At 47.6% G+C, this 24,486-nt stretch overlaps 8 protein-coding genes across 8 annotated transcripts; 4 read left to right on the forward strand and 4 right to left on the reverse strand.

Annotated features, from left to right (window-relative positions):
- Window positions 1–804: 804 nt before the first annotated feature.
- ABOM_001903 (fungal specific transcription factor domain-containing protein) lies at window positions 805–2,023 on the reverse strand (the record flags this gene model as incomplete). Its single annotated transcript, XM_022529033.1, has 4 exons — window positions 805–1,017; window positions 1,080–1,570; window positions 1,620–1,731; window positions 1,796–2,023. The coding sequence occupies 4 exons, from the start codon at window positions 2,021–2,023 to the stop codon at window positions 805–807; spliced, it is 1,044 nt and encodes a 347-aa protein (XP_022393364.1).
- Window positions 2,024–2,724: 701 nt separating this feature from the next.
- ABOM_001904 (SDR family oxidoreductase) lies at window positions 2,725–4,028 on the reverse strand (the record flags this gene model as incomplete). The annotated part of the gene is made up of 3 exons (XM_022529034.1): window positions 2,725–3,516; window positions 3,587–3,917; window positions 4,021–4,028. 3 exons carry the CDS (start codon window positions 4,026–4,028, stop codon window positions 2,725–2,727), a joined length of 1,131 nt encoding a protein of 376 aa, XP_022393418.1.
- A 688-nt stretch (window positions 4,029–4,716) lies between these two features.
- On the forward strand, window positions 4,717–8,031 carry ABOM_001905 (NRPS-like enzyme; the record flags this gene model as incomplete). The annotated part of the gene is made up of 4 exons (XM_022529035.1): window positions 4,717–5,001; window positions 5,061–5,322; window positions 5,381–7,572; window positions 7,639–8,031. 4 exons carry the CDS (start codon window positions 4,717–4,719, stop codon window positions 8,029–8,031), a joined length of 3,132 nt encoding a protein of 1,043 aa, XP_022393417.1.
- Window positions 8,032–8,457: 426 nt separating this feature from the next.
- Window positions 8,458–9,745, forward strand: ABOM_001906 (serine hydrolase domain-containing protein; the record flags this gene model as incomplete). Its single annotated transcript, XM_022529036.1, has 4 exons — window positions 8,458–8,866; window positions 8,924–9,060; window positions 9,126–9,417; window positions 9,471–9,745. Coding segments are annotated over 4 exons (1,113 nt in total), but the record flags the coding sequence as incomplete, so codon positions are not given.
- Window positions 9,746–14,356: 4,611 nt separating this feature from the next.
- Window positions 14,357–15,230, forward strand: ABOM_001907 (SDR family NAD(P)-dependent oxidoreductase; the record flags this gene model as incomplete). The annotated part of the gene is made up of 3 exons (XM_022529037.1): window positions 14,357–14,412; window positions 14,473–14,903; window positions 14,959–15,230. 3 exons carry the CDS (start codon window positions 14,357–14,359, stop codon window positions 15,228–15,230), a joined length of 759 nt encoding a protein of 252 aa, XP_022393419.1.
- A 732-nt stretch (window positions 15,231–15,962) lies between these two features.
- On the reverse strand, window positions 15,963–20,506 carry ABOM_001908 (ABC transporter ATP-binding protein; the record flags this gene model as incomplete). The annotated part of the gene is made up of 10 exons (XM_022529038.1): window positions 15,963–16,023; window positions 16,074–16,129; window positions 16,226–16,665; window positions 16,715–18,494; window positions 18,545–19,253; window positions 19,304–19,398; window positions 19,452–20,013; window positions 20,071–20,158; window positions 20,209–20,314; window positions 20,375–20,506. The coding sequence occupies 10 exons, from the start codon at window positions 20,504–20,506 to the stop codon at window positions 15,963–15,965; spliced, it is 4,029 nt and encodes a 1,342-aa protein (XP_022393425.1).
- A 777-nt stretch (window positions 20,507–21,283) lies between these two features.
- On the forward strand, window positions 21,284–23,029 carry ABOM_001909 (fungal specific transcription factor domain-containing protein; the record flags this gene model as incomplete). The annotated part of the gene is made up of 4 exons (XM_022529039.1): window positions 21,284–21,759; window positions 21,840–22,064; window positions 22,123–22,406; window positions 22,461–23,029. Coding segments are annotated over 4 exons (1,554 nt in total), but the record flags the coding sequence as incomplete, so codon positions are not given.
- Window positions 23,030–23,422: 393 nt separating this feature from the next.
- On the reverse strand, window positions 23,423–24,190 carry ABOM_001910 (pea pathogenicity protein 2; the record flags this gene model as incomplete). The annotated part of the gene is made up of 2 exons (XM_022529040.1): window positions 23,423–23,999; window positions 24,063–24,190. 2 exons carry the CDS (start codon window positions 24,188–24,190, stop codon window positions 23,423–23,425), a joined length of 705 nt encoding a protein of 234 aa, XP_022393339.1.
- Window positions 24,191–24,486: the final 296 nt, after the last annotated feature.

A 24,486-nucleotide genomic window follows, 5' to 3' on the forward strand; every position in this document is an offset into this window, starting at 1 on the left:
TCTCGCGACGTTTGAAGAAAGAAGGTAAGCTCGGCCAAACTCGGGCTTTGTGATAGTCCACTCCCGGTTGCACATGTAGAAAGGCGAGAGATCATTGCTTCCATCAACTCGAGATCGCTTTGAGCTGCCGTACTATTAGGGTTGTCGAGCACACTAGCGAACAAGATATTGAATGCAGCAAAGATGTATAGGGCTACAAGTCTGGTCCTTGTTAGTCCTGTGTATCATGTAGTGGGATTGGAGGATAGAGAAGTTTCATATACCGGATCCCAAACGGCCACCACCTGGGAGGAAGGGCCTTAAATAGAAGGGCAGTCTGGCGGGCGGCGCCTACACACGCCGTCTGAGAGAACTCTGTAGCTCGGCTCCGAGTTGGCGTCTTCGGGGCACGGAAGAATATTTGCGTTTGATGCAATAAAATTACAGTATTGTGATACGCACACAAGAGTGACACAAAAGGAGACTTCAGATTTCCCGGTAGTCTGTTCACAAATTCTATTGAATGGGCAGGGTCAACAGGTAAGACCCGCTGAAAACTTGTTAGCTCTAGTTGCAAGGCCTGTATGATTGAAGACTTTTCATGGGGAAACGTCTGCGAGGCCTCTGCCCTGTAGAGAGACGAATATATCTTGTGTCGGACGATTGATAGACGGCGAAACCAAGTAAAGATATCCATGTCAGAAAGACTGGAAACCTGAGCGATAGACTCATATACCCAGTCTGGGTGGGGGGTGTCCGTGCCAAGATAGGCTGGGGCATTGCTGGGTGGCAGGCCTTGCCACGGACGGTATCTGTGAATATCAGTCAGGCTGGTTCAATGTGATCTCTGGGTAAGACCTGCAGCTCATCCATCGTATAACCAAGAGATAAAATCAGCATTAGTTGCTCTTGTTCTCTGCATGACGATGGCGGGACCACGCAAGTATCATGGATTCCGAATTCAACGCATGAACGAATTGCGATAGACAATATATTCTGATACATGGGCGTGTCAAACCCATTGCATGAAAGAAAAACCTGTTGAGTTAACATAAGCAACCACCGAATCAAGTGAGGACAGGATACTATATCACACGCACTATGCCTATCAGTGCTTGAACAGCCATCAAGTCAGGCCTGCGTAGTAGAAGCTCGGGCACAGTGGCAAGTGCATTTTTGTAGTATACGTTCGACTTGGTTCTAGCCCCACTCTGGTCATGCTGGTGCAGGGATCGGTAGCGATAGCCAATTGCCAACGCTATGTTCAGGCCAGCCCACCATGATGGATCCCGTGGTCGCCTTCGCTCATAGCTGTTATGCAGAAGATCTGTGAAAGTATCAGGGTGGAATAGGGGAAATACGTCTTTAGTATAGGTAAAGAACGTGTTGAGGACTTCAACAGCCTCTCCTTGTGGAGGTAGTGCAGTGAATACCGGCAGTCGACCGTTACTTAGGTTCGTTTTCAGCAGATTCTCTTTTGATGACTGGGAGTCATTAATATTGTCTCGAAGGGGTCCGAGCTGACAACCCATCTCAGACTGTAGCCATTCTTCCCATTGAGCTGGCAAGCAGTATAATGGCGATTTACACGCTGAGAACTATTAGTGGTGGGAAGCAATGAGTTGATAGCGGAATCTCACAGAGCAAGCTAAGCCAGTCGTGGAGAAACGTCCTTGTCCATTGCTTATATGCGATAAACTCATTAACAAGCTCTGCCTCCACCCTGGCTTGGCATCGGATGGTCTCTTTCCGCTGCGGATGGAAGGCATCGTTTAGTCGCACCACCGCAGGCTGCAGTCTCTCGTTATTTTTATACCTGGGGCGACACCTTAGTGATCCTCATGGGCCTGTCTGAGGTGTGGGCCTCCAATTTCTCACCCGATACCAGGACGCCGAGATACACACGGTCGACTCGTCCGAACACAAACCGCACCTCGCCGTTGACAAACAGAACATGTAGCATGGTCGCATGTCCTTTCGCATTTGACTTTCCACCTGCGACAAAGCTCACAGGCCTAAGTCTTTGGGTTAGAGCGTATGACATATTAGCAGGGATGACATACTACTCGTCGTTGGCCTGGTCTTTCTTCGCCGGTAGTGTTTAACGGCTCGCTTGCAATCTGATTCCGCCGCATCAAAGGGTCCATGGTTCAACTTGAGACGGGTTAGATAACAATATCGGCTCTCTGGGATTGTGACGTGAGCGAGTTAGAGAGAAACAAGGCTGAGCATGAAAAACCGAGTTGCCAGTGCATAACTCTCGTGGTCGGCTATGCAGCATTGCCATGTCATAGAGGGAATTGTGCTCGACAACAAGGACCCATCTTTTTGTGGGGACGCCGGAGATCACATCGGGAAGATCTTACCGTAACATTACCATCGTTGCATAAGGAAGTAACGCTAAAATATGCTTGTCCGTATTAAAGGTGGTGAACATGGCCTAGGATGTCCCCACAGATCGATGTCTCGGCAAATCAAATACTCATTCTATATTTACTCGCTTTGTGAACGGGCAACTGAAGGCTGGGCGGTCATTCCTTTTACGATAGTATAACGTAAGCCGTACACACCGAACGTCGGCAGCAGGAAGTTTCTTGGTGTATCACGAAACGCCAACTTTTATCAATTGTATAGTTATAAGATTCTGCTAGAATATATATGCGATCATTTCTAGCTATACAAGAACAAAAAAGATTCACCTGCTGGCATAGCTCGGTTTCACCAAGTTCAAATTTCCAATCTAGTCTAGTATGCCTTGCAAGCTTCTTCCAGCGCCAACAAGCTATCGGCAGTGTCCTTCACAGTCTCCTGCAGCGTGTGAAACGTAATGCCCAGTAGGGTCTTGATTTTGTTACTCGAGACCTTGATGACTGCCGGTTCATATTGCCCAGGCTGGCCAATAGGGACTTTATCCCTGACCTCGGGAAAGACTGATCGAAGAATATCGCAGACTTCTTGGTAGGTGTAGCCTCCAGAGCTAACAATAAAACGTTCTCCTGCTGCCTTCTGAGATTCAAATGCAGAGAGGTGGGCTTGGGCAACGTCACGAACATCCGCAAAGACTGGCAAAATTGTCGAGGGGATCTCCGTGCTGCTACCATTGAATAGCCTATAGATATCATCCGCACTTGTATTCAATTTTGCCATAGTAGGAACGTGATGCTCCACGGGGCCATAGATCATGGGAGGGCAAATTGTGGTCAGGCTGAAGTGAGGCATGTTTGTTTCCATATATCGCCAGGCAGCTTGCTCCGCAATTGCCTTGGAAGCAGCGTAGGCGACTAAGCCGTTGGCACGTTCAGCCTGTTCAAATGTCATAGGATTCCAATCTTCCTCGGTATATGTATAGTCGGACTGCGGACCTTTTCCGGCGTCTATCACGGCAGCCATCGAAGATGTGATCACGACTCGGTTAATTTGCGGTGCGTACTCCTGGGCTGCCCGAAGAATGGACGTGGTGCCGTTAATAGCAGGCCACAGAAGATCTCGCTTGTTGTCTTGAACTGAAGTCTGGAATGGCGAAGCGGTATGAACGATCTAGATATATGAGGGTTAGAGTCTCCGACCCTTCGGACATCGATGAAAATGCAGGGATACAGGGTCTTACACCATCGACCCCTTTCACGGCTTCATTGAAAGCTCCGGGCTGTGCTATATCCTCAACAATAGCGAATGACAGCCGACCGCTATACTGCGAAAATCCCTTTCGTACGTTCGCTGCAGCCTGGTCCGATCGAACAGTCCCGCGGACATAATAACCCTGCCGAAGAAAAGCCTTCACAACATGAGTTGCGAGGAAGCCCGAGGCCCCAGTGATGAGGATAGTCTTTCTGTGAGTCTCAGTCATGGTGGCAATGCAATTGGGCGTGGATTTGAGCGATTTGTTGGTTGGGGAGAGTCCGAAGACCCCATTGAATTTTGGCAGATAGATACATATACTTCTCCGTTATTGTGAAGCGCTACATTGCCGTCTCTTCCAGTGTAGCACGTTATCCGTGGATACCTCAGCATAACAAGCTATGTCGGTGGACTCAAGCATACAGGAGCATATTGCGGTACCGGAAAGCATAACGTGCGCGGGAAGCGGAACGCCGTCAATCCCGTCAATAAATCTCCACTTAGTTTCAGTCTTACTCTTACTCCTGCGCTACTTCTGAGGAAGGCAAATGATTAGCCATCGAGTGTCCTGCCCACCGTATCTATCTCAAAGTGTTTTGCAACCCCACCAGATAACACCTTATGGAACCAATGCACTCAATACAGTATGCCTATATACTATCGTATCACAGCTGTATGTTCGGGGAAGATGACTGTGTGTCACTGGGTGCCGTGGGTCTTGTCCTTGTTACAATGAGGGAACTGACGCGTGCAAGTCTCACTATGTTTCATTATGCTGGGATAGAAAGCCGTACCGTGTGGAATGTGTTCCTATACTACGACCCCGATATAGTCTCCACCGGTATTTGTCCTCGGCAGACCGGCAGTTATGCAACGGCGTATGTTATCCCAGGATCACAGAAGGCTTGTACACAGTTTTACCATCATAGGAGCGATATGCTTCCACTCCCATATCGGAAGGGATCAACCAAACGGTAGTATATATAATCCCAGGTCAATCAGGGGACGAACATCGCTCGTACAAGATAATCTCATCAACAGTCTCACATTTTACACAAGATCCTAGTTAGCTTCACTTCATATTGTTTTCTATTCCAACACTGTCTCAGTCAGGTAGTCATGGGTTCCACAAACTTCGATCAGCGACTAATGTGCTGCGTTGTCGACGAGTTGGCGGAGAGTAGACCAGAACAGCTCTTCTGCGTACAATCCGTTTCCTCCGATTTATCCCAAGGTTGGCGAAATGTATCCATGAGAGACCTCGCCAGCGCCGTGGATTACACCGCCTGGTGGATTGAGATGGCAATGGGCAAAGGCTCTGGTGGTGAGCCACTGGCTTATATTGGAGCCAATGACATCCGCTATGTGGCTTTCTATTTGGCTTGTATGAAGACTGGCTATACGGTAAATGCTCCTATTAGCCTTTCAGCACCGATGCAAAGCTCTGGCTAATCATCATATAGGCGTTGCTGCCTTCCCCAAGGAATTCAATCGTGGCCACATCGCACGTTCTGGGTGCCACCAAATGTTCGAAGATTGTTTATAGTGCTGAGAGACACAAAATTGCCGAAGACATCAGAGATAATGTACAAGACGTCCGATTGTTCGAGATACCGAGCCTCTGGGAGGTATTCGGTGAACGCACTGCGTCTTATAATTTCAACGCCAATTTCTATGATTTGCGAAACAAACCATGCATTATCATCCATAGTTCGGGGACCACCGGTAAGCCTTCACAGTTACGATGACCTCTGCTTGCTATTGACTAACCCTCCCTCTGCAGGTCTCCCCAAGCCGGTATATCTGACAAACGGATTCTTCAGCGTCATTGACAATTTTCACAGGATGCCAACTCCGCATGGCAGACTGAATAAATCGATCAGCTCGGTAGCGCAAGGCAAACGTCTATTCACCATGGCTCCGATGTTCCATTTAATGGGGCTTGTCATCCTTTCTGGTGCCATTTTCCACAATACACCCGTGGTCCTGAGCCCCGAAAGACCAATGACCCCGCTACTGCTTACTCAAATTCTAGAGACTGCCCGTCCGGACGCAGCCATGCTCACACCATCGGTCATGCAAGAGTTGTCCGCTTTCGAAGAAGGCTTAAGGGGCTTACAAAACTTCGAAGCAATAATCTTCGGTGGCGCTCCGCTTGCACCAGAGGTGGGCAATAAGCTAAGTGAAAAGGTGGTTCTCCACTCGGTCATTGGTTCCAGTGAAGCTGGTTTCATGCCAGCCTTGATTTGTACGCACCGTGAAGATTGGGAGTACTTTGAGTGGAACCCATATAGTGGTATACACATGGAGTCGATTGATGACGGCGTGTTTGAGGCTGTCATACGGAAGGGCGAACATCATGAGTTCTCCAGTATATTCCATACCTATCCTGATATCACTGAATATCGAACAAAAGATCTATACACGCGACATCCGACTAGATCAGGGCTGTGGAAATATCACGGTCGCCTTGACGACGTTATTGTGCTCAGCAACGGCGAGAAGTTCAACCCTATCGACATGGAGAATATCGTGGAGGGCCATTCCTTGGTTTCAAAGGCCGTCGTTGTTGGTCAAGGGCGATTCCAATCTGCGTTGCTCGTACAGCCAAACTGGGAGCAATGGAGTGAGGATCAAGACAAGGAGGACTTTATCCAGAAGATATGGCCTACTGTTGAGAGAGCGAATGCCATTGCTCCCGGTCATGCCCGTATCTTGCGCACAAAGGTCGCCCTAGCTAAGAAAGATACACCTTTCGCGCTAACCCCCAAGGGTACAGTCCAAAGAAGACACATATCCGAAGACTATGAAAGTGAAATTGACGCTTTGTACGCCAACGACGACGAGGAGTGCACTAATGATCTACCACAGAGCACAGACCTTGAAAGTATCAAGCAATATATCCACACAGTGGTGTCGCAGCTACTTTCCGTCGAGCAAATCAGTGATACTAGCGACATATTTTCATTGGGTATGGATTCACTCCAAACCCTGCAACTGAGCAAGATCCTGCAAACTGTTGTCCAGCATCTTGCTGCTGGTCAGCACTCTGAGCCGATCACAAGCCAAAAGTTATACGCCTATCCGACTCCTGATAGGCTGTCACAGTATGTGTACCAGCTGATAAAAGGCCAAACGAAGGAAGTCAATACTGAGGATGAGGAGGCTACCAGACCTGGGAGAATTGCAGGATTAGTCAAAAAGTACACCGATGACTTACCACAGCGAGAAATTACCAGTTTCAGGAGATCTGCAAAACAAGCAGTTATCCTGACCGGTTCCACTGGATCATTGGGCAACTACATACTGAATGAGTTACTCGACGATCCAGAGATCCCCATCATCTACTGTCTCAATCGGGCAGAGGATGCAAGACAACGGCAAATTGACAGCTTCAAGGAAAAAGGCCTTGCAATTCCGCACAACTTTAATAAACGGGTCGAATTCATACATACCCAGTTTGGAGCTCCAAACTTTGGCTTGCCCGTTGGCAAATATAACGAACTCACGGAGTCTGTGGATCTCATTATCCACAATGCGTGGAAGGTCAACTTCAACCACAGGGCTGAGGCATTCGAGGACCCCCATATCCGAGGTGTACGTAACCTGGTGGACTTCAGTCTACGAAGTGCCCATTCGGCACATATCCACTTCATCTCCTCAATCTCTACCGTGAGCGCGTGGGGCCCTCAGCATGGTCCATCTGTTCCCGAAATCCCTCTGGAGGATCCTGATGTCGCATTGCGCCAAGGTTATGGAGAATCGAAGTTTGTCGGCGAGCGCATCTGTGCTCTCGCGTCGACTATTGCAGGCGTACCGACCAGTATCCATCGCGTGGGGCAGATCGGTGGTCCAACGATGGAAAAGGGTCTATGGAATCGACAGGAATGGTTACCTTCTCTGGTTGCGACATCCAAGACACTCGGAAAAGTTCCGAATACCCTTGGTACAATGCCCGTTGATTGGATTCCTATAGTACGTCCCCTTCCCACCGTATTCAATCCTAGCTCCCTCGAGTTTGTCTACTAATGGTACCTATAGGATATTATGGCCAAGATCGTGGTCGATATCACCCGATCTCGACGCGCCACTGAGGATGTCACCAGAGCAGCCGCTTTCCACCTCGTCAACCCTCATACTGCAAGCTGGGAATCACTTATCCCAGCCATCCAAAAGTATTATACCGCTAAGGTAGTCGACATGAATGACTGGATGACTGCCTTGGAGGGGTTTAGCAATCCAACGGATCGCGATTTGCAAGACAAGCCAGCCCTCAAAATCATAGATTTCTATAGGGGATTGGCCGGCAACCATGGTACTTTTACCAGCGTGATGGAGAACGTGAAGACACAAGCAGCTAGTAAGGCAATGCGTGATCTTGGGCCGATTGATGGGGCTATCATGGAGAATTGGATTAAGCAATGGCAATTCTGAGGATTAGGTATTTCGCTGCTAATCTCAATTTGACTGTACGGGGCAAGGGGCCTCGTATGTAGTTGGAAAGCTTTAGTTTGGCAGAAGGCAGTCTTGGGAAGATAGTATACAAATGAAGGTCATAACTGCGACACAATAAGAAGTGAAATAACACAAGTCTCTTTAGATAGAAAAGCAAGACCAAGTATAAAATAATAATAAACATTGACGCTACCGAATCTGGCTAGGTAATTCCCGGTTTATCAAAGTCAGCGAGGAATTTCGCGCGTTCAGTATAGCTCAATGCCTAAGGCTCTTCAGGGGTGCTGAGATTCCGGGCGATTTTCGACGGCCCGAGAGGAGGCAAGAGAAGACCCACCGAACCCCTCATTATAAATAAATGATTGACAAGGACACTGAACCCCTCATCGCACCTCCACGACATAGTACATACCATTCCTAACAATGAGCGAGGTCAATCCCACCAATATCGAGGCGCTCAAGCGCCAGATGCAGTCCCTGTGCAGCGATTCTGACAAGGGGCTCCCTGGTGTTTCCGTCGCTGTAGTCGGACGCGATGGCAAGCAGCTGTTCAGCCATGCTGCGGGGAAACGGGGCCGTGGAAGCCCCGAGCCCATGACTGTGGACTCGGTTTTTTGGATTGCCTCGTGCACAAAGATGATCACTGGCATTGCGTGTATGCAGCTAGTCGAACAGGGAAAGCTTTCTTTGGATGACGCTGACCAAATCCACCGCATCTGTCCTGAATTCAACGATCTCCGAGTGCTCCAAGATGATGGGACCTTGGTGGAGAGAAACAAAGGCATTACTTTGAGAATGCTCTTGACTCATACTTGTCAGTAACCATGGTGTTGTAAACTTGAACCAGAGTACTAATGTTGAAACATTGTAGCCGGGTTTGGTTATACATTTTATAATGAGAAACTGCGGGATTACGGCCGACCCGCTGGTTACGATGAATTCTCGGGATACGCCGAGGAATTCAACCAGCCGCTGGTTCACCAACCTGGTGAGGCTTGGGAATATAGCGTGAGTAGCCACCGCCCCATCGTAGCTAAGCGATGGCTGTTAACATCCAAGGAACGGTGCGATAGATTGGGATTGACTGGGCAGGTGTTGTGCTTGAGCGTGTCACGGGACAGTCGCTAAATGACTATTTCCATCAACACATCTTCGAGCCACTCGGCCTCAAGCATATCTCGATGATCCCCACGGAAGAAATGAAGTCAAAGCTCGCGTACATGCACCAGCGAACGCCTGATGGCCAGATCTCTGTCCGCGACCATCTGCTTCGACGAGCCCTGACAGTGAAGAGTGAGAGTGACATCGAGTCCTACTTCAATAGCGGTGGAGCCGGATGTTTCTCAACTGCAGAGGACTACTCTCGTATGATTCCCTACAGAGCCGACACACCTAGCAATGGGCTGACACGTATTTAGAAATCCTCGCCGTTCTTTTGAACAACGGAACTTCGCCCACAACCGGCAAGCAGCTGCTTAAGAAGGAGACTGTGGACGAGATGTTCCGGAACCAAATCGAAAATCTGCCCCCTCTCAGTGAGAAGCATTTCCCGGACGCGAAAGCAGACCTGTCACACTCTAGTGTCGGCGTTCACCCAACTGTCGAGGGAGATCGCCAAGCTGGGGACTTACCTTCCTGCTCAGCGGAGGTTCCACAGGGCGATCTATTGGGACTGCGCAGTGGTCGGGCATAGCTAATCTTCGTTGGTGGTGCGACCGTGAAAAAGGGGTAGCGGGCTTTATTTGCTCGCAGGTATTGCCATATGGTGATGGCCAATTGTTCGAGCTGTCGCAAAACGTCGAGACAGAGATTTATAAGGGTCTTGAGTTGGTGTAATATACCACGGCATCTTTACTGTTTGAATGTTGAGTCCTCCCTGTGTATAATGTGGCCGTTGCTCATAACGCGTATGCTGCTTATGAAGAGCGTTTCCAAGCCAATATGGGGTCACTGCCATTCTAAGATAACTTTTCAACAGTTGGAAGACAAGAAACAGGCTTTCGCCGTTCTACGATGACAAGAAAACATGTTGATATCATAGTAATGCGTAAACCACATGGAGCATCCCGGGAAGAAGGGACAACGCCCAAATCAACTTTGTTCATTTCATGATATCATTCTGCTATACCGCCTTTGGTTGCCATATATGCCCATGATGGCTCTAGTATTGCTCACGAGGTCAATTATGCAAGGAGACGTGTGGCTTACCGCATATCAAATAAAACAGCACAGCGCAGTATGACGCTTTGCCTAGAACAGCCACCTTATCTTGAGTCAATCGAAAGTCTGTTCGTGGGCCCCTAGCAGGATACCTTTAATACCGAGAAGGACCTCAGACTGCGTCAGCTATTCTTCCCTGCAGTCACGACTTTAAATACGATGTAGGTTTCATTAGTAACATTAGAGTTCTGGTTATGTTAACCATAGTTCACTATGGGCATACTGATACCTGCCACCAACTTGAATTGCCGACCATTGGGCTCGTGGATTCTCTCGGTCAAGATCTACGGCCACTAGATCCTTCACAATACCTATATTCTTCATTAGTAACAGATGTAGCTGTTTTAAGCAAGTAAGGCTTTACCATTAGAAGTTATAGAATAACCCTGCGCTGCCACGCTCTCAAAAGTCCAAGGTGCATCTTTGAAATGTGCTTTCCATCTTTGGTTAATACCGCCGGATCCGTTGAGTGTACTGGTTATAATATAGCTTAATTATCGGCCCGTACTTCACATCTATGAAAAATGTAGTATACCCTAATCCAAGAAGACCATTTTCGTTGGTTATAGCGACTTGCGTTGAACCAGCTAGGAGAGCATAAGTCTTTTCGTTCTGAAGTGGCAGAGTGTGTAGCCAGAAGTTAGCTGATCAATTCATTAACTCTGGAAGATCTTTAGCGAAGGAAGAAGTACTGAAAGGAGGTGAGCACTGAAGATAGAAAGTTTGAAAAGTAGATAGGGGGATTTGTGTGCTGTTTGTCTGTTATAGTAAGGATATAACTATCTAATACAACTAAGCGTATGATGTAACTGGCCCTGCAGAAATGGTGGGATGCAAACTAGATCTAGTAGGCAGCTTGCCTCACTATATGTAAGTCGGTTCCGTACGCGTTCCATTCTGATTTGATAATCCCTCTGCTGGCTAGAGAATGTAGTAGTGACAAGAATAATTGCCACGTAGAAGTCTTGATTCAGTCCGCCATCTATGCATGCCTAGCTGAAGTTAATCTTACCGCTTCTTATTTACTAATTGCTACATGGCAACTCACCAAGCATTCATATACCACTAGGCTTTACACCTTCTCTTTCTGCCTGATAGACATCACACCTTCTTGGTGATAGACATATGCACGTTCGCTGCAAGATATTGATTACGAACCTTTCCTGCTAATCACCAGCGGGCTAAGTAGCATCGCCAAAAACTGTGACTGGAGCGTTAAGCTTTCAGTTCTGACACTGTCAAGAATATTTTTCTACCGCTATTTCCGCGCAGAATTCCACCAAGCCCAAAGCTACTGTAGATCCTTGCCAGAGCTGGTCGGCATTGCTAATGACCCTGCACAGTAGCTTTCCTGGATAGTCTGACTAGACATGCACACACAGTACGCAGATTGCTGGCGGCTGAGGGACAAAATACATAACTTATGATATTATACTGTATAACTTCGTAACTATGTATATTACATCATTATTAAATAGAAAGTCTATTTTAGCTCCGCCGCACAGGGTCAGGCTATGGGATTTGAGGCAGTCTTATATACGAATGGATATTGCCTTAGATCAGGCATCTATGCAAGAATTATTACGCAATGGCAATTAAATCAGTATAGCACTAGTCCCCACTAGCTACATCGACATATTGTCAGCTGCCCGCGGCCGATACAAGGACTTCTATAAATATTATAACAAGAACAGTAAGAGTACGGCGCGCAGTGGCATCGAGATGCATGTCATGAACAAATGTTTTCTGCTATCTGACCTTTTTGCTATCAATCTATTTATCAACTTTTCCTGTCTCCTTGTTGCTAGCTATTCTACGTCAAGTTCTTTTCTATATTGATCAACAAGATGGCTGAACTCGCTTCGTAAGTGACACAATATTATTTTATAAACGTCGACTAACTTAACTGTAGTTGGATGAGTATGTACAGGGACACATACACCTGAACTTGGTGAAAATCCGATACTAGGCTTTTTTAGGGATCGCGATATCTACGCAAAGGATGAGATGCTAAGCTTTTGTTGACTGTGCCGTTCGCGCTGAGATCCTTGACCTTCCGATCAGCACTGATTTCATTGAATCCGAGAAGACAAACTATAGTGAAGAAGAAAGCATGACGCTAGAGATCTGTAATCATCTGGGAGTTCCTATTGTTCACATAAGCACTCATAGAGGCAGAGGAGTACGCAAGGGTGAACATAACCCTGGCGCTTACGAGGGCATTGTTCGATTTGGCCATCTCAATGTGTTAAGAGAAACCGCCTATATCTACGTCTCGCATGACGGCGATTATACAAGTTGTGAATTCCGGAACGCCTCTCATATTGTGGTTGGTGCGTTCTGGAGTGGCAGGCGGACTACCGAGAAGGAAGGAGCGCGGCTTCTGGGTGTATTCCAGTTTGAATGGATCTGTATTTAAACACAGCTGGCAACTGCTCGACCAATCCATGATATGGTGACACTTGGGCTTTTGATCAATCTCAAATTTTGCTTTACTCGTCTCGCAGCTACAGATATCTTGTTGTCTTCAGTGTTCGAACCACATTAACCGGAGCGTAGTCTTTAAGGAACGGTGAAGCTACTATACAGGGCAGATAGCCTGATAACTAGGTAAGGATACGAAGGTGAAAGGAAAAGTACTAAAGAGTATCGACTGAATAGTAAAACAAAATACAACACTGACTCTTGCCTTCCTTTTGTATGCCGTGGTATCATTATTAAATAGCTTGGGACCCTCCTTTAACGGCTAACTCTCCGGCTTCTGGAATAGGCCTGAACAGCCAGGCAATGCCTTCTCAGGCTGGGTTATAACTGCGAGAACGACCAGAAGAACCGGGGTTCTCGAGTTCCGGAGGCTCCATACAGCCGACGGGCCGATTCCACATCGGAACCGTGACAATTAACAGAGATTCAGTAGAACCAATAAATATGTTTAGCAATGGGATAAAAAAAGACTGGCGTCCTATTTTCAGGAATTGCATTGCATTTCACGGCTGGTATTTGAGCAAGCCTTATTAGTTAATTAAGATAGCTGCAAGGCCTGGTAGAATGTTGTTATTTCTACTTTGTTGCTACACTCTAGCCTTAACATGAAAGATCTAACTAGCAACACACTAGCTAATACAACTGCGATACTCGTATGATAATCACTTACTTATACTCAGCTAGTACATACGACCATAGGGTGTGGAGAACAGGGCTTCCCGTCCGCTCAGCCGTACTTAAGCCACACGCCGGGAGGTTAGTAGTTGGGTGGGTGACCACCAGCGAATCCCTCCTGTTGTATGTTTTTGAGATTTTTTCTTCTTCTCTTTACTGGGTCAATACACTCCAATTTAACCCTACTATACACACCAGTTCAATCTATGGTGCTCGTCACTTTGCAGTTTTGCCTTTCCACGCTTCGGGCACCCGTCGTCACCGAAACGGATATCTCCATCACAACACAAGATTTCCGTGATATCACTGCCATTTGTTTCTAAAAATGTCAGTGGGCTAGTCGTATTGTGTCCCTTATCCTGCCCACAAGCATTGTAGCGTCATTTTCACAGGTAGAATATCATGGAAGTGACTCAGACTGATCAATAGCCGACGGCAATGTCTATCGTTTCACCAAGAAGCCTGATAGCGATGACATATACAAGGCTATCAGATACGAGCGATAAGAGGCCCGATGTGCTATCGCATATTGGATCTCACTCCGGGGGATAAGGTTAACTACTAGCGGCATAACTAGTCTAGGAGGAGCTCGCCTCGCGAACATGCATAAAGTGGGTCTTGGGAGGAGCTCCGCCCACGATGGAACAGATAGCGAGTAACTTACTATAGTTGGATGCCGCCTGTTCCTATCATGAGACTTGATCGATATGCGGAGTAAATCCGTTAGCTCGGCGAGGTATCAGCGATAGTAGCTTTATCTAACACATTATTGGTGCTCTCATTCAAAGACCGCTCTCACAGATCACCGCGAGTTGCAGCCGAGGTTAAAGTAGACCGTTTAGAACTAAACGATATACATTCTTTGCGTGATAAGGAATAAGGCTGCCCATTCCACTGGCGCTGTGCATTCGATATTTTGAACAGGATGACACTAAACGAGATACGCGGCCGCCTAGCCCTAGTCACGGGTGCTTCAGGAGGGTAACCATATCGCAGTTCACGATCAAAGTTCCAACTACTGACAAAGCTTCACTGCTCTAGAATCGGAGCAGCATGCTCTCACCAACTAGCTCAACGTGGAGTTCACCTCGCACTGACCTACTCAACTAATCCAACATCGATAAACGAACTCATCACAGAACTGCAGTCCAAATACGTCGAGAACAATCTGCGCATTTCCACCCACAAAGTCGATGTTGGATCCACCGAACAAATCGAGAATCTGTTCCAGGAGATCGATGCTCAACACGGCCAACGACCCGACATTCTGATATCAAACGCCGGCTACGGGAAACGAATAACTAATATATGGGACATTCCACTCGAGGAATTCGATTACATGCTTAATATTAATCTCCGCGCTTCCTTCGTCCTGGTCAAGGGCGTGGTAGAGCATATGAAGGCGCAGCGATGGGGCCGGATCGTGTTCATGTCTTCGATTGCTGCTTGTGGGGGAGGAATCAATGGATGCCGTTAGTTGATCTTACCCTTCTTAACGTGCGGTAATTTCTAATGTTCTTGTCTCAGACTACGCAGCGTCCAAGGGAGGGCTTACGGGCATGATGAAGAATCTAGCCACCCGTCTCGCGGAATACAACATCAGTGTCAATGATGTCGCCCCTGCTATGATAGGTGATACGGGCATGGTCCCCAGTGCTGCAGCAATCCAAGACACGGTGGCGACTATTCCTTTAGGCCGGCTGGGTACGCCGGAGGAGACGGCCAATGTGGTCACCATGTTGGTGACTACTGGGTATATGATGGGCCAGAGTCTCCTGCTGTCCGGAGGGTTGAAATAAGCTCATATTTTGCCTTGCATAAAATAGAAGAACCATTTATAATTCTCGTTGGGTGACCACTTCACCTTCACTTTTTAAGGGCAGAGAGGGAAGAGTTAGCACTGTTGCCCTTGTTCCCCCACGTGGCCTGTGATTCCTTGCCTGAATATGCACTATAATCTGCCAACTCCAAATCTGCCGTAAGTCTGCGGGGTTGGCCGATTGACACCTCCAGCCCGTATCTTTGTTCAACGCTTTTGGAGCTTTGCAGTCCGTTTGCCAATAGTCTTCGCCACTCTGGATGGCATAGCAGCTTTTCCCAGAGTGACCCCGGTCTTGTGGTTCAAGTAGACAAAGAGAAATGATATATGAGGAGATTCATTCATGTACCTAATCTAATTCTTCGTGATCAATCTCATCAGGAATGGCTACACTCACAGGAATTATGACCGGCTCAACACGTTTGGATTATCTGACTATTAAATCTACGTACTCAGTAGACCTGGTCCTTTGACCTTCGACCGATACCCACGTATCGTGTTTGCATCGTTTCGGACCTCATGGCCACCCATTATCACCCATTCTAGTCCTCGTGGTAAATCGCACCTAACCAAGATAGCTAACCGGTTGTAGAGTCCTTGGGCGAAGCTCCGGGCGTAATATTCCGCTCTTGCCCATTGCCATGGATAGCCTGTGTCACTTGAATGCCCAATTCGCATGGGGCGCGTATGGGCTGACCTCTTGCAGCGAGCGTTACTCGCCAAGAATATACCGGCCAGTCGAAGTCTGAAAGTGCCGTTCGAAATCAATTACACTGTCAGGTATAAGTGAGCTACGTTTCCATCTCAGGGTGCATAGACTAACCATGCCGGAATGATCCCAAGTCCCATAACCCGGTCTTCCTGACCGAATCCTCCGCACTACTGGATCAAGTGCTTGATTCTGGCACTATTTTCCGTTCGTTAAAATAACATTGCCCATAAACTCAATGTAGAACTTGACGTTCTCGAACGTACCATTTGATAGTAGACACCTCTTTTCCTAAGAAGCTCTAGATGACTGCCTTTCTCTAACAATTGGCCACCTTCACCTAAAACGAAGATTATATCGGCATTCTGCACGGTGGCCAATCGATGTGCAACGGCAATCAGAGTTCTGCCCTTAGCTGCGCGTTCAAAGGCCGCCTGAACGAGCTTTTCGTTCTCCGAGTCAAGAGAACTAGTCGCCTCATCGAGAAGAAGGACTCGGGGGTTGCGAATCAGAGCTCGAGCAATAGCAATGCGCTGCTTCTGTCCACCAGAGAGAGTGATGCCGCGGGATCCGACATCGGTGTTGTAGCTCTCAGGGAGAGACGTAATGAAGTCATGAATCGACGCATTACGACAGGCGGCGTGGATCTGACTGTCAGTTATTGTTCTGGGATCTATACCAAGGAGAATATTATCTCGGATCGTGCCTGCGATAGTCAGCGCAAGAATTGTCACGCAGACGGAAGAAATGCTGACCCTGAAAGAGCGTAGACTCTTGTGCCACGAGAGACAAGTGTTTGCGGTATGCATAGATGTTGACATCTGAAATATCCTTTCCATTGAAGAGTATCTGGCCCTTCTCGGGCTCATAGAACCTTTCAAGCAAGGATATGATGCTAGTCTTGCCACAGCCAGATGCACCAACTAAGGCGGCGAACTGTCCTTTCTCGATCCTCATGTTCAACCCATTGAAAACGGGTTTCGTTTGGTTCGGATATCTCAAACAAACGTTACGGAGCTCAATCGTAATACCGCCCTCTGTAACAGGAATATCATCTTTATCGTGAGGCTCCACGAAGCTAGAATCTCTTGCATCTAGGATACGTTTCGACGCAGTGGTTGCTTGGGCAAAGTTGGGGCCAAAACTCAAGCTCTTGCCAAATCCTTCGGCAGCATTCATGATAGCCGTCAGACACACAAAGAACGCCATGGTGCCGATCTCTCCACGAATAAACAGTCGGCCACCGTAGTAGAAGATGAGCGCCTGGCAACCGAGATTGGCGCTTTCTGAGAATCCGAGAATAATGCTGACCCAGCGAGCCTTTTTGTAGGCAGAGACAACATGTTCATGGCAGAGGGTCTCGAAGCGATATAATATTGAGTTTTCAAGAGTAAGGGATGTGACGGTACGAAAAGCTCCAATTGCCTCCGAGGCAAATTGGGAACTCTCGGCGAAGACCTTATCGCTCATGCTCTCGAACTGGAGCTCATATCGAAAACGAATATAACCGGAGAAGGCGCACACCGGTGTCACAGCGCATAATGAGACTAACGCAAGCTTCCAGCTATACGCAAGGGATATTATGAGGTTGCCGATTATGTTGAAAACAGCGATACAGATCTGGGCAATATTCGTACCCATCATCTCCTCGAGCTTAAGCGGGTCATCTCTAACGCGCGAGACTAGAGTACCATGAGAATGGCTATCCTCATCAAAATATACTGCCCGCTGGAAGACCAGTGACTTGAAGTACTGCGTCTGGTACTTTGCTCGGATCAAAGACGCAACGCGACCAGAGCAGAGAAATGTTATAAAGTAGGCGATACCAGCGGAGGCGGCAAAGATAGTCCATATAATAGCCATGAAGCCCATCTCATTCATAAGCTTAGTATAATTATCTTGCCATTTAAAGAGGAAGATAGACCGAGCATTCAGCCATGCATGCAATGGCTGTGCCGTACCGGTTACAGCTGAGATGCAAACGCCGAAGATCATTAGACCCCAGTAATTTCTGGACTCGAAGAACAACAGCCCAAAGCTTCCAAAGAAGCCACGATCTGACTTCATCCCACCCTTGTCGTATTCAGGGCAGCCATCACCAACTTTACAATCTGCCTGACTCTTTTCACGGCTGAGGGTGTCAATATCTTCCGTATCAAACTCCTGGGTGTCCTGGAAAGGGTCACCAAGGGAAAGAGTCTGTGCCTTTACGAGACCAGCATAAACTCCGTTATTTGTAGAAATCAGGCTGCTGTGTGTTCCAGACTCGATGATTTTACCCTTTTTGAGAACCATGATACGATCGGCGTTCTTGATAGTGGAGAGTCGGTGAGCGATTATAATAGTCGTTCGATGTTGAGCAGCCTTGTCGAGAGCTGCCTGTACGATTCGCTCACCACGGACATCAATAGCGCTCGTGGCTTCGTCGAGGATCAAAATGTCAGGTCTTTTGACAATAGCTCGGGCGATGGCGAGGCGTTGGCGCTGCCCACCAGAAAGTCTAGCGCCGCCATCACCAACCTTTGTGTCGTATCCCTAGAGCGTATTAGCGGCAAATATCTAACGCGTGAGCTGTATACACATACTAAAGGGAGTCTGTCGATAAACTCATCGGCGAAGGCCTCTTGACAGGCTTCTTTGACAAGAGCTCTCTTTCGCTCTTCGCTCTCTCCCTCCCAGTGAGAACCGATTAACCCTCGGGCAATATTCTCGTAGATGGTATCATTAAACAAGGAGGGCTCTTGTTGGACAAGCCCAATCTTTGATCTCCACCACTTGATGTCGATATCGTCTAGTGAATGACCGCAGGTTGTAATGGTGCCTTGGATGTTAACTGGATTTCTGTCCTCTTCAAGCTCTGGCCCAATTAGTCCAAATTGCTCATTAGCAGTATCTTGGGAATTCTTCTTGTTCTTTCCGCCATCCTGCTGTGTCACCCTGGCAATGACATGTTGCTGCGTCAGGGTATACCAACGTTCAATCAGACCAACTATGGTGCTTTTCCCAGAGCCTGAGGGTCCAACAATAGCAGTTATCTTTCCCGCCTCAATGCGCATGTTCAGCCGGTCTAGAATCATGATGTCAGGCCTGCTCGGATACGCAAAAGTGACATGATCAAAAACAAGATCTTCTGTCGCTGAAATATGAGGTGCCTTTAGCGAGCCTCTTTCAGTGATGGGGGCATCAATGACGGAGAATAATTCGCATGCAGCTAGCGAAGCTTTGCTTATGGCCTGCAAAGGCACTGAAACACGATCCAGAGAAAAGAAAATAGTTGTTAAAGAGAAGAGGACTCTAAGATGATATGAGGTCCCATAGCGTCCCTAGGGGATAGGACTACTTACACAATGATAATCCCTATATCATCCAGTCTGTTCTTAGTAAACATCATAGTCCCATACCAAAAGGTAAAAGCGATAGTACCGAAGACACCAAAGAACTATAATACTAAGATGTAAGCCTGAGTTTTCTAATCATTTCATTGAGACTTACTGTCAAGGCAAACTGCAGTGAGGTCAGTGGGTTTGTAGCTTGTGCCTGTTTTTTAGCCTCTTCCACGAGGGCTCCATACTTGTCAACAACCTGCTGCTGTGCACCACAGGCCATGATCATGCGAATACTTGCAAAGCCTTCACTAGCGATACCCGCCGCTTGTCCTTCCAGCTTTGTTTGGCGAGCCTGGCCCTTGGCAGTGAGCGGAAACAAGGCACCGACAATTAGAACGACAACAAAAAAGCCAGCCGACGTGACTAGTGATAATTCCCAGCTACACGTTAACGCGACAATCAGGGAAGCGACGATGAGAGTAGTGGATTCGATAAAGGTGCCGAGTTTCTCAGAAATACCGATTTGTAGTATATTGCTGCTGGACGTGATAGTACCGACAGCATGGCCGGGGGGTAGAGAGTCGAGAACATGCACGCTTTGGTTGAAAAGTTGCTTTAGATAATGTAGCCTGATGGCGGCCGACAGTCTAATGCCAATCATACGAAAGGCAAACTTGTGGATCGAGGCAAGTACGAAACGGACCAAAAACAGGATAAACACGAAGAGGCTACAGGCTAACCGTAAGCTTGAAAAGAAGGGAAAAGAAATAGGGGAGCGGGCATACCATAACTGATCGAGGGTATCTTTGGTCTTGTCGAGGCTTTGACTAGCGTTCCCAGTAACAAAGCCAGTAAATTCACCGACAAACTTTCCTATGTAACTATTAACTCTAGGTCAATGAGACGATTAGGGGATTTCCCACCAAAAAGAATAAACATTAAGGGCTGGGTAACACCGGAGCCGATAGTAGCTAAGACGCCAGCAGCGCCAGCCAAGAAGTCCCACACAGTTCCATACGTGAAGACGCGCTATGGTTATGAGTGAGCCTATGGTTCAATCTGTTGATTTGGCTGAAGGATAAGTCTGACCAGGTAGTCTTTGAGCGTCGCGGTACGTTCTAGATGGAGGTTGGTCTCGACGCTTTTTCCTAGCAATTGGCTGCTGGTGGCCTCATCACCTGGAAGTGATTCCTGTCTACTAGCCGCGACTTTGTAACCCATAGCTGATGTAGCCTTTGGTATTTGGGGGATAAGTGAAGAAGTGCGCGTCAAACCATCGAACCGTCGAACCGTGCGGGTCAAGCAGACATCGAAGGGCCATGACAAAGGATTGTTCGAAAGATAAAGTAACCAGAGGCTGGGAGTAATTTCCCCTTTTTCTTCTTTTCTTACCGGACAAAATTGAAAAGTTTTCTCTTTTTTTTCAAATGACTCACGAAACCCCTGGGGTCAATCATCCAGACCTGCGGTACGGGAAGCAAAAAGGTACCCGAGTGTGGAGAGAACATCCAAGCCAAGACGTCATGGTCTTTTCTTTTCCGGGGCCGGAGATCTTTTTTCGATCCGCCCCGGCAAACCCTCAACCAGAATTCTGCAACCAAACGTGAACCACCACGACGCAAACCCTTAGCTTTGCTATCGAACTCGCTGGGACGAAATCGCACTTGCCCTGCGAAAATGCCTGACGCGTCACAGGGAGAGAAACCCAGGGCGTGCACTAACTGTTCTCGGGCCAAGGCCAAATGCGTCCGGCTAGAGAATGGCAACGAAATCTGCCAAAGGTGTGCAACTGTGCAACTCACGTGCTGCGGTGGCCTTCACTCACGCCTGAATTACTTCCAGATGTTCCAAAAACAATCTTGCGTGTTCTAAATCGCATTCTGTATCGAAAAAGCGGCGAGGCAAGGCGACGTAAGTCGCTCCCATAGGCTTGCACTACTAGACCTTGGCAGCCACAACCGGAACGTACACAGTACACTGACGGGAATATTTTCCAGCCATGCAAGAGTCATCGAGCAAAAGTTGGACGATATCATGACTATTTTGCACCAAGACCGAGAGCGTGTATCTCGAACCGACCGATTGCCACCACATTCTCAATTCCCCAACGAGGGTTCCACGTCATATCAAGACCATCCTCCGTTAGACGCAACAACTCCACCGCCATCGGGTTCGATTTCGATAGTACCAGGCTTTGAGGTCTCTTTCGTTGAGGCGAACCAAGCTCTTCAGGAATACATGACTGTCATGCTTCCTGAATTCCCTTTTGTTCCGTTACCCTCTCTCAAGGCTTGCGATATGTATAAAGACAAGCCATTTCTCTTGAAAACTATCTTGTGGGCTTGTAGGCCTCCGGGCCCAGATGTTTCAGCTACCTTTGAAAAATGGTTTCGGCAGTATATTGCCCATCAAACTATTTCTTTAGTGAACAAGAACTTAGAGCTTGTCCAAGCACTCCTCCTGTTTTTTGCCTGGTACGAAAAACAATTCTTACCGCTTCGCCGGTTCACCATTTCCCATCACGGAATTGATCGCTAATGGAACGGGCTGTTAGGAATGATATCTATTTTTCCGCGACGAACAAGGACACTGGTCTGCTTTATTTAGCAATTGGATTGGTCGAAGATCTGGGGCTGGCCAGGCCCCGAAGGACTGTGAATCCGACCTTCAAGTCCATTTTCGAGGACGCGGCGCAGATGAGGAATGCTCTTCCACCTCAACCTACGCAAACGAACGCCGATCATCGAACTTTCCTAGGAGTTTACTACATAACATCCACGTAAGTCTTCAATCGCTATGGTAGTCCGGCTATCACAATATTTACCACTCCACGCTAGACTCTGCAGCCTCCTCGGGAAACGATCCAGATTAGAATACACAGCACATTTCGACCATTGCTGCGCGCAACTACTACATGACCAAGAGTATCCAACAGATGCACTACTGGTGAACCTCATACATATACGAAAGATCGCGATGAAAGTAAATGATACTTTTTGGGAGACGATCGATATCACCAATAGCAGGCCTCTTGGAAATGTTCACTTTATAGCCGTCGCTTCTATCCGAAATGAGTTGGACTGTTTCATGCGTGAACTACCAGATCATCTAAAGTCAAATCGTACGTTGGTTTTATCCTAACCACAGAAGGTGGGTTCACTGACGCCGTTATCAGATCTAATACAGACCCACTCCGCCGCGGTCTGCATTCGCTTATTTGAACCTTTCAAATATGGTGACAGGGGCGAAATGCTTGAGCCTAGTCACCTAAGATATCGTCTAATGTGGGATTGCTTAGAAAGCACACGGGAGCTCTATAATGCATTCCTCTTAGTGCCCGTCAAATCCTATCCATATCTCACCTTTGCCTCCATCCTTCATCTTGCCCTCGCGATCATCAAAGCCATGAGGTTGCTTTGCGTCGAGGATCATGCCTGGGAGCTAGACACCGCGCGGACTATGTATAACCTTCCGAATATTCTACAACAGCTGAGCAACCTCTTCGAGGCAGCAAGTAACAGCGGAAGCCCCAGGTGTAAGATCGTCCTTCACGGTCAACCCATATTCTCCAACTATGCCGAGTCATATCGAGGGATTGAGCGTCATTATTTGTCCATGGTGAATTCCGGCGCGACTCATTCAGACTCAGCAATGACGGAACCGGCTATTACAAACTATGGAGAGCAATATGACTTTGAGTTGTGGAATCAATTGTGTGACTTGACGTATGGCTTTGTGCCCTGAACGTGACGATTCACTTTATCCAACACCGAATGTGAATTGTGACCACCATACTAGAGACATCTGATGGTTATGAAATCTCCATTCAGTTGGCAAAGGTGGTCCAGTCTGGTGCCGAGTTTTGGCTCTCATAATCAAGGTTTGGCCAGCGCTAGTGGCATATAATATGAGCATTTAAGCCGTGCACTGACCACAAAGATCAAACCCTGACAGCGGCCTGCGTGAGTTGATTCCATGCACCCTAATTCATTCTGGTCAACTTATACGTCATCACATTCCAGTCCCGTTCCGGAGCTTTCCAACTGTCAAGCTAGGCAATTACAAGGTAACATCATGCAAATTCCATAAACCAGTTTTCCTAACAAAATTGACTAAATTGGTTCAAGCACGAATCTATCAAATGTCCAGTTCTTCACCGTCCAGCCATTGCTTACATTGCCAATAGAGCAGATCATGTTTCTGGCCATTTGCATTGTTCCCATCTCTTCGGTGGCCAGGCATATCCAAAAGGACCTTGACTCCCATGGTCCTTTCTTGGCAGTAAGCAAGATAACGATATCCATTGGGATATTGAGCAAGTGCCACCTCATCTAACACCGGAACCTTGTTTGGATTTACCGGTATTAGCTTGTCCTTTTCATACCAATGACGGACAAACTTTGCACGCCATTCTCCATTGCCAGTTTTCTCCCAGAAAAAGCAAAATCGACAGTCAGATTCAGCATCCACCTCGCAGCCATCGAGAACGAAACGCTGAGTGATTGTTACTTTCATTTTCGTCACTGCCCGTGATGCGTCTGGAGTAATATCGGTAGTGGACCCGTGAATCCTGTGCATGATGAATGCACCGCCATCCATGCCCTTCTGGGAAGCATTGATAAAGTCAAGGTAAAAGGTTCGTCCAGTCCAGGTGGTATAGATGTAGGCCTCTGGGTGAAAAATTGACTTTAAATTTTCCCATTCGCATGCATCACTATAAGACAAGATGTAAGGGTAAGGGATTCGATTAGAGGTAGTAAACGTGGCCGCATCTTACCGATATGCGGGCCAGCCTTCTGCTAGCTCCCTCAGCTTATACCGCTCCAAAGCTAGGTTGTCAGGCCCATTATTTCGCACTGCGTGTTCTGGCCTGGACCCTGCTGGAAGAGAATGTAAATCAGGCATGTTATTGGGAGAATTGAGACAGCCTAGGAACTTATCAATGACTGTCCGTATGAGATAGTCTGTGTAGGCCGGTAGCAGCAGCAGCTTCTTGGTCTTTTAATACGCTTAAACAGCGATGATCCGGATGAGGATTCTAGCGTAAATAAGGTGGGGGAGAGCATTAAGGACTGATTTTGGTCCAACACTTAACCGGAGACCACCTGGGCAGAGTCTGAAGTACCTACTAATGGACATACGATTTACCGTGCCCTATCACCTGACGCCCCCTTTTTTGGTTCACAGCACCATAACTTTAG

This window comes from Aspergillus bombycis, assembly GCF_001792695.1.
Source record: "Aspergillus bombycis strain NRRL26010 chromosome Unknown contig00007, whole genome shotgun sequence".
NCBI classification, from domain to species: Eukaryota; Fungi; Ascomycota; class Eurotiomycetes; order Eurotiales; family Aspergillaceae; genus Aspergillus; species Aspergillus bombycis.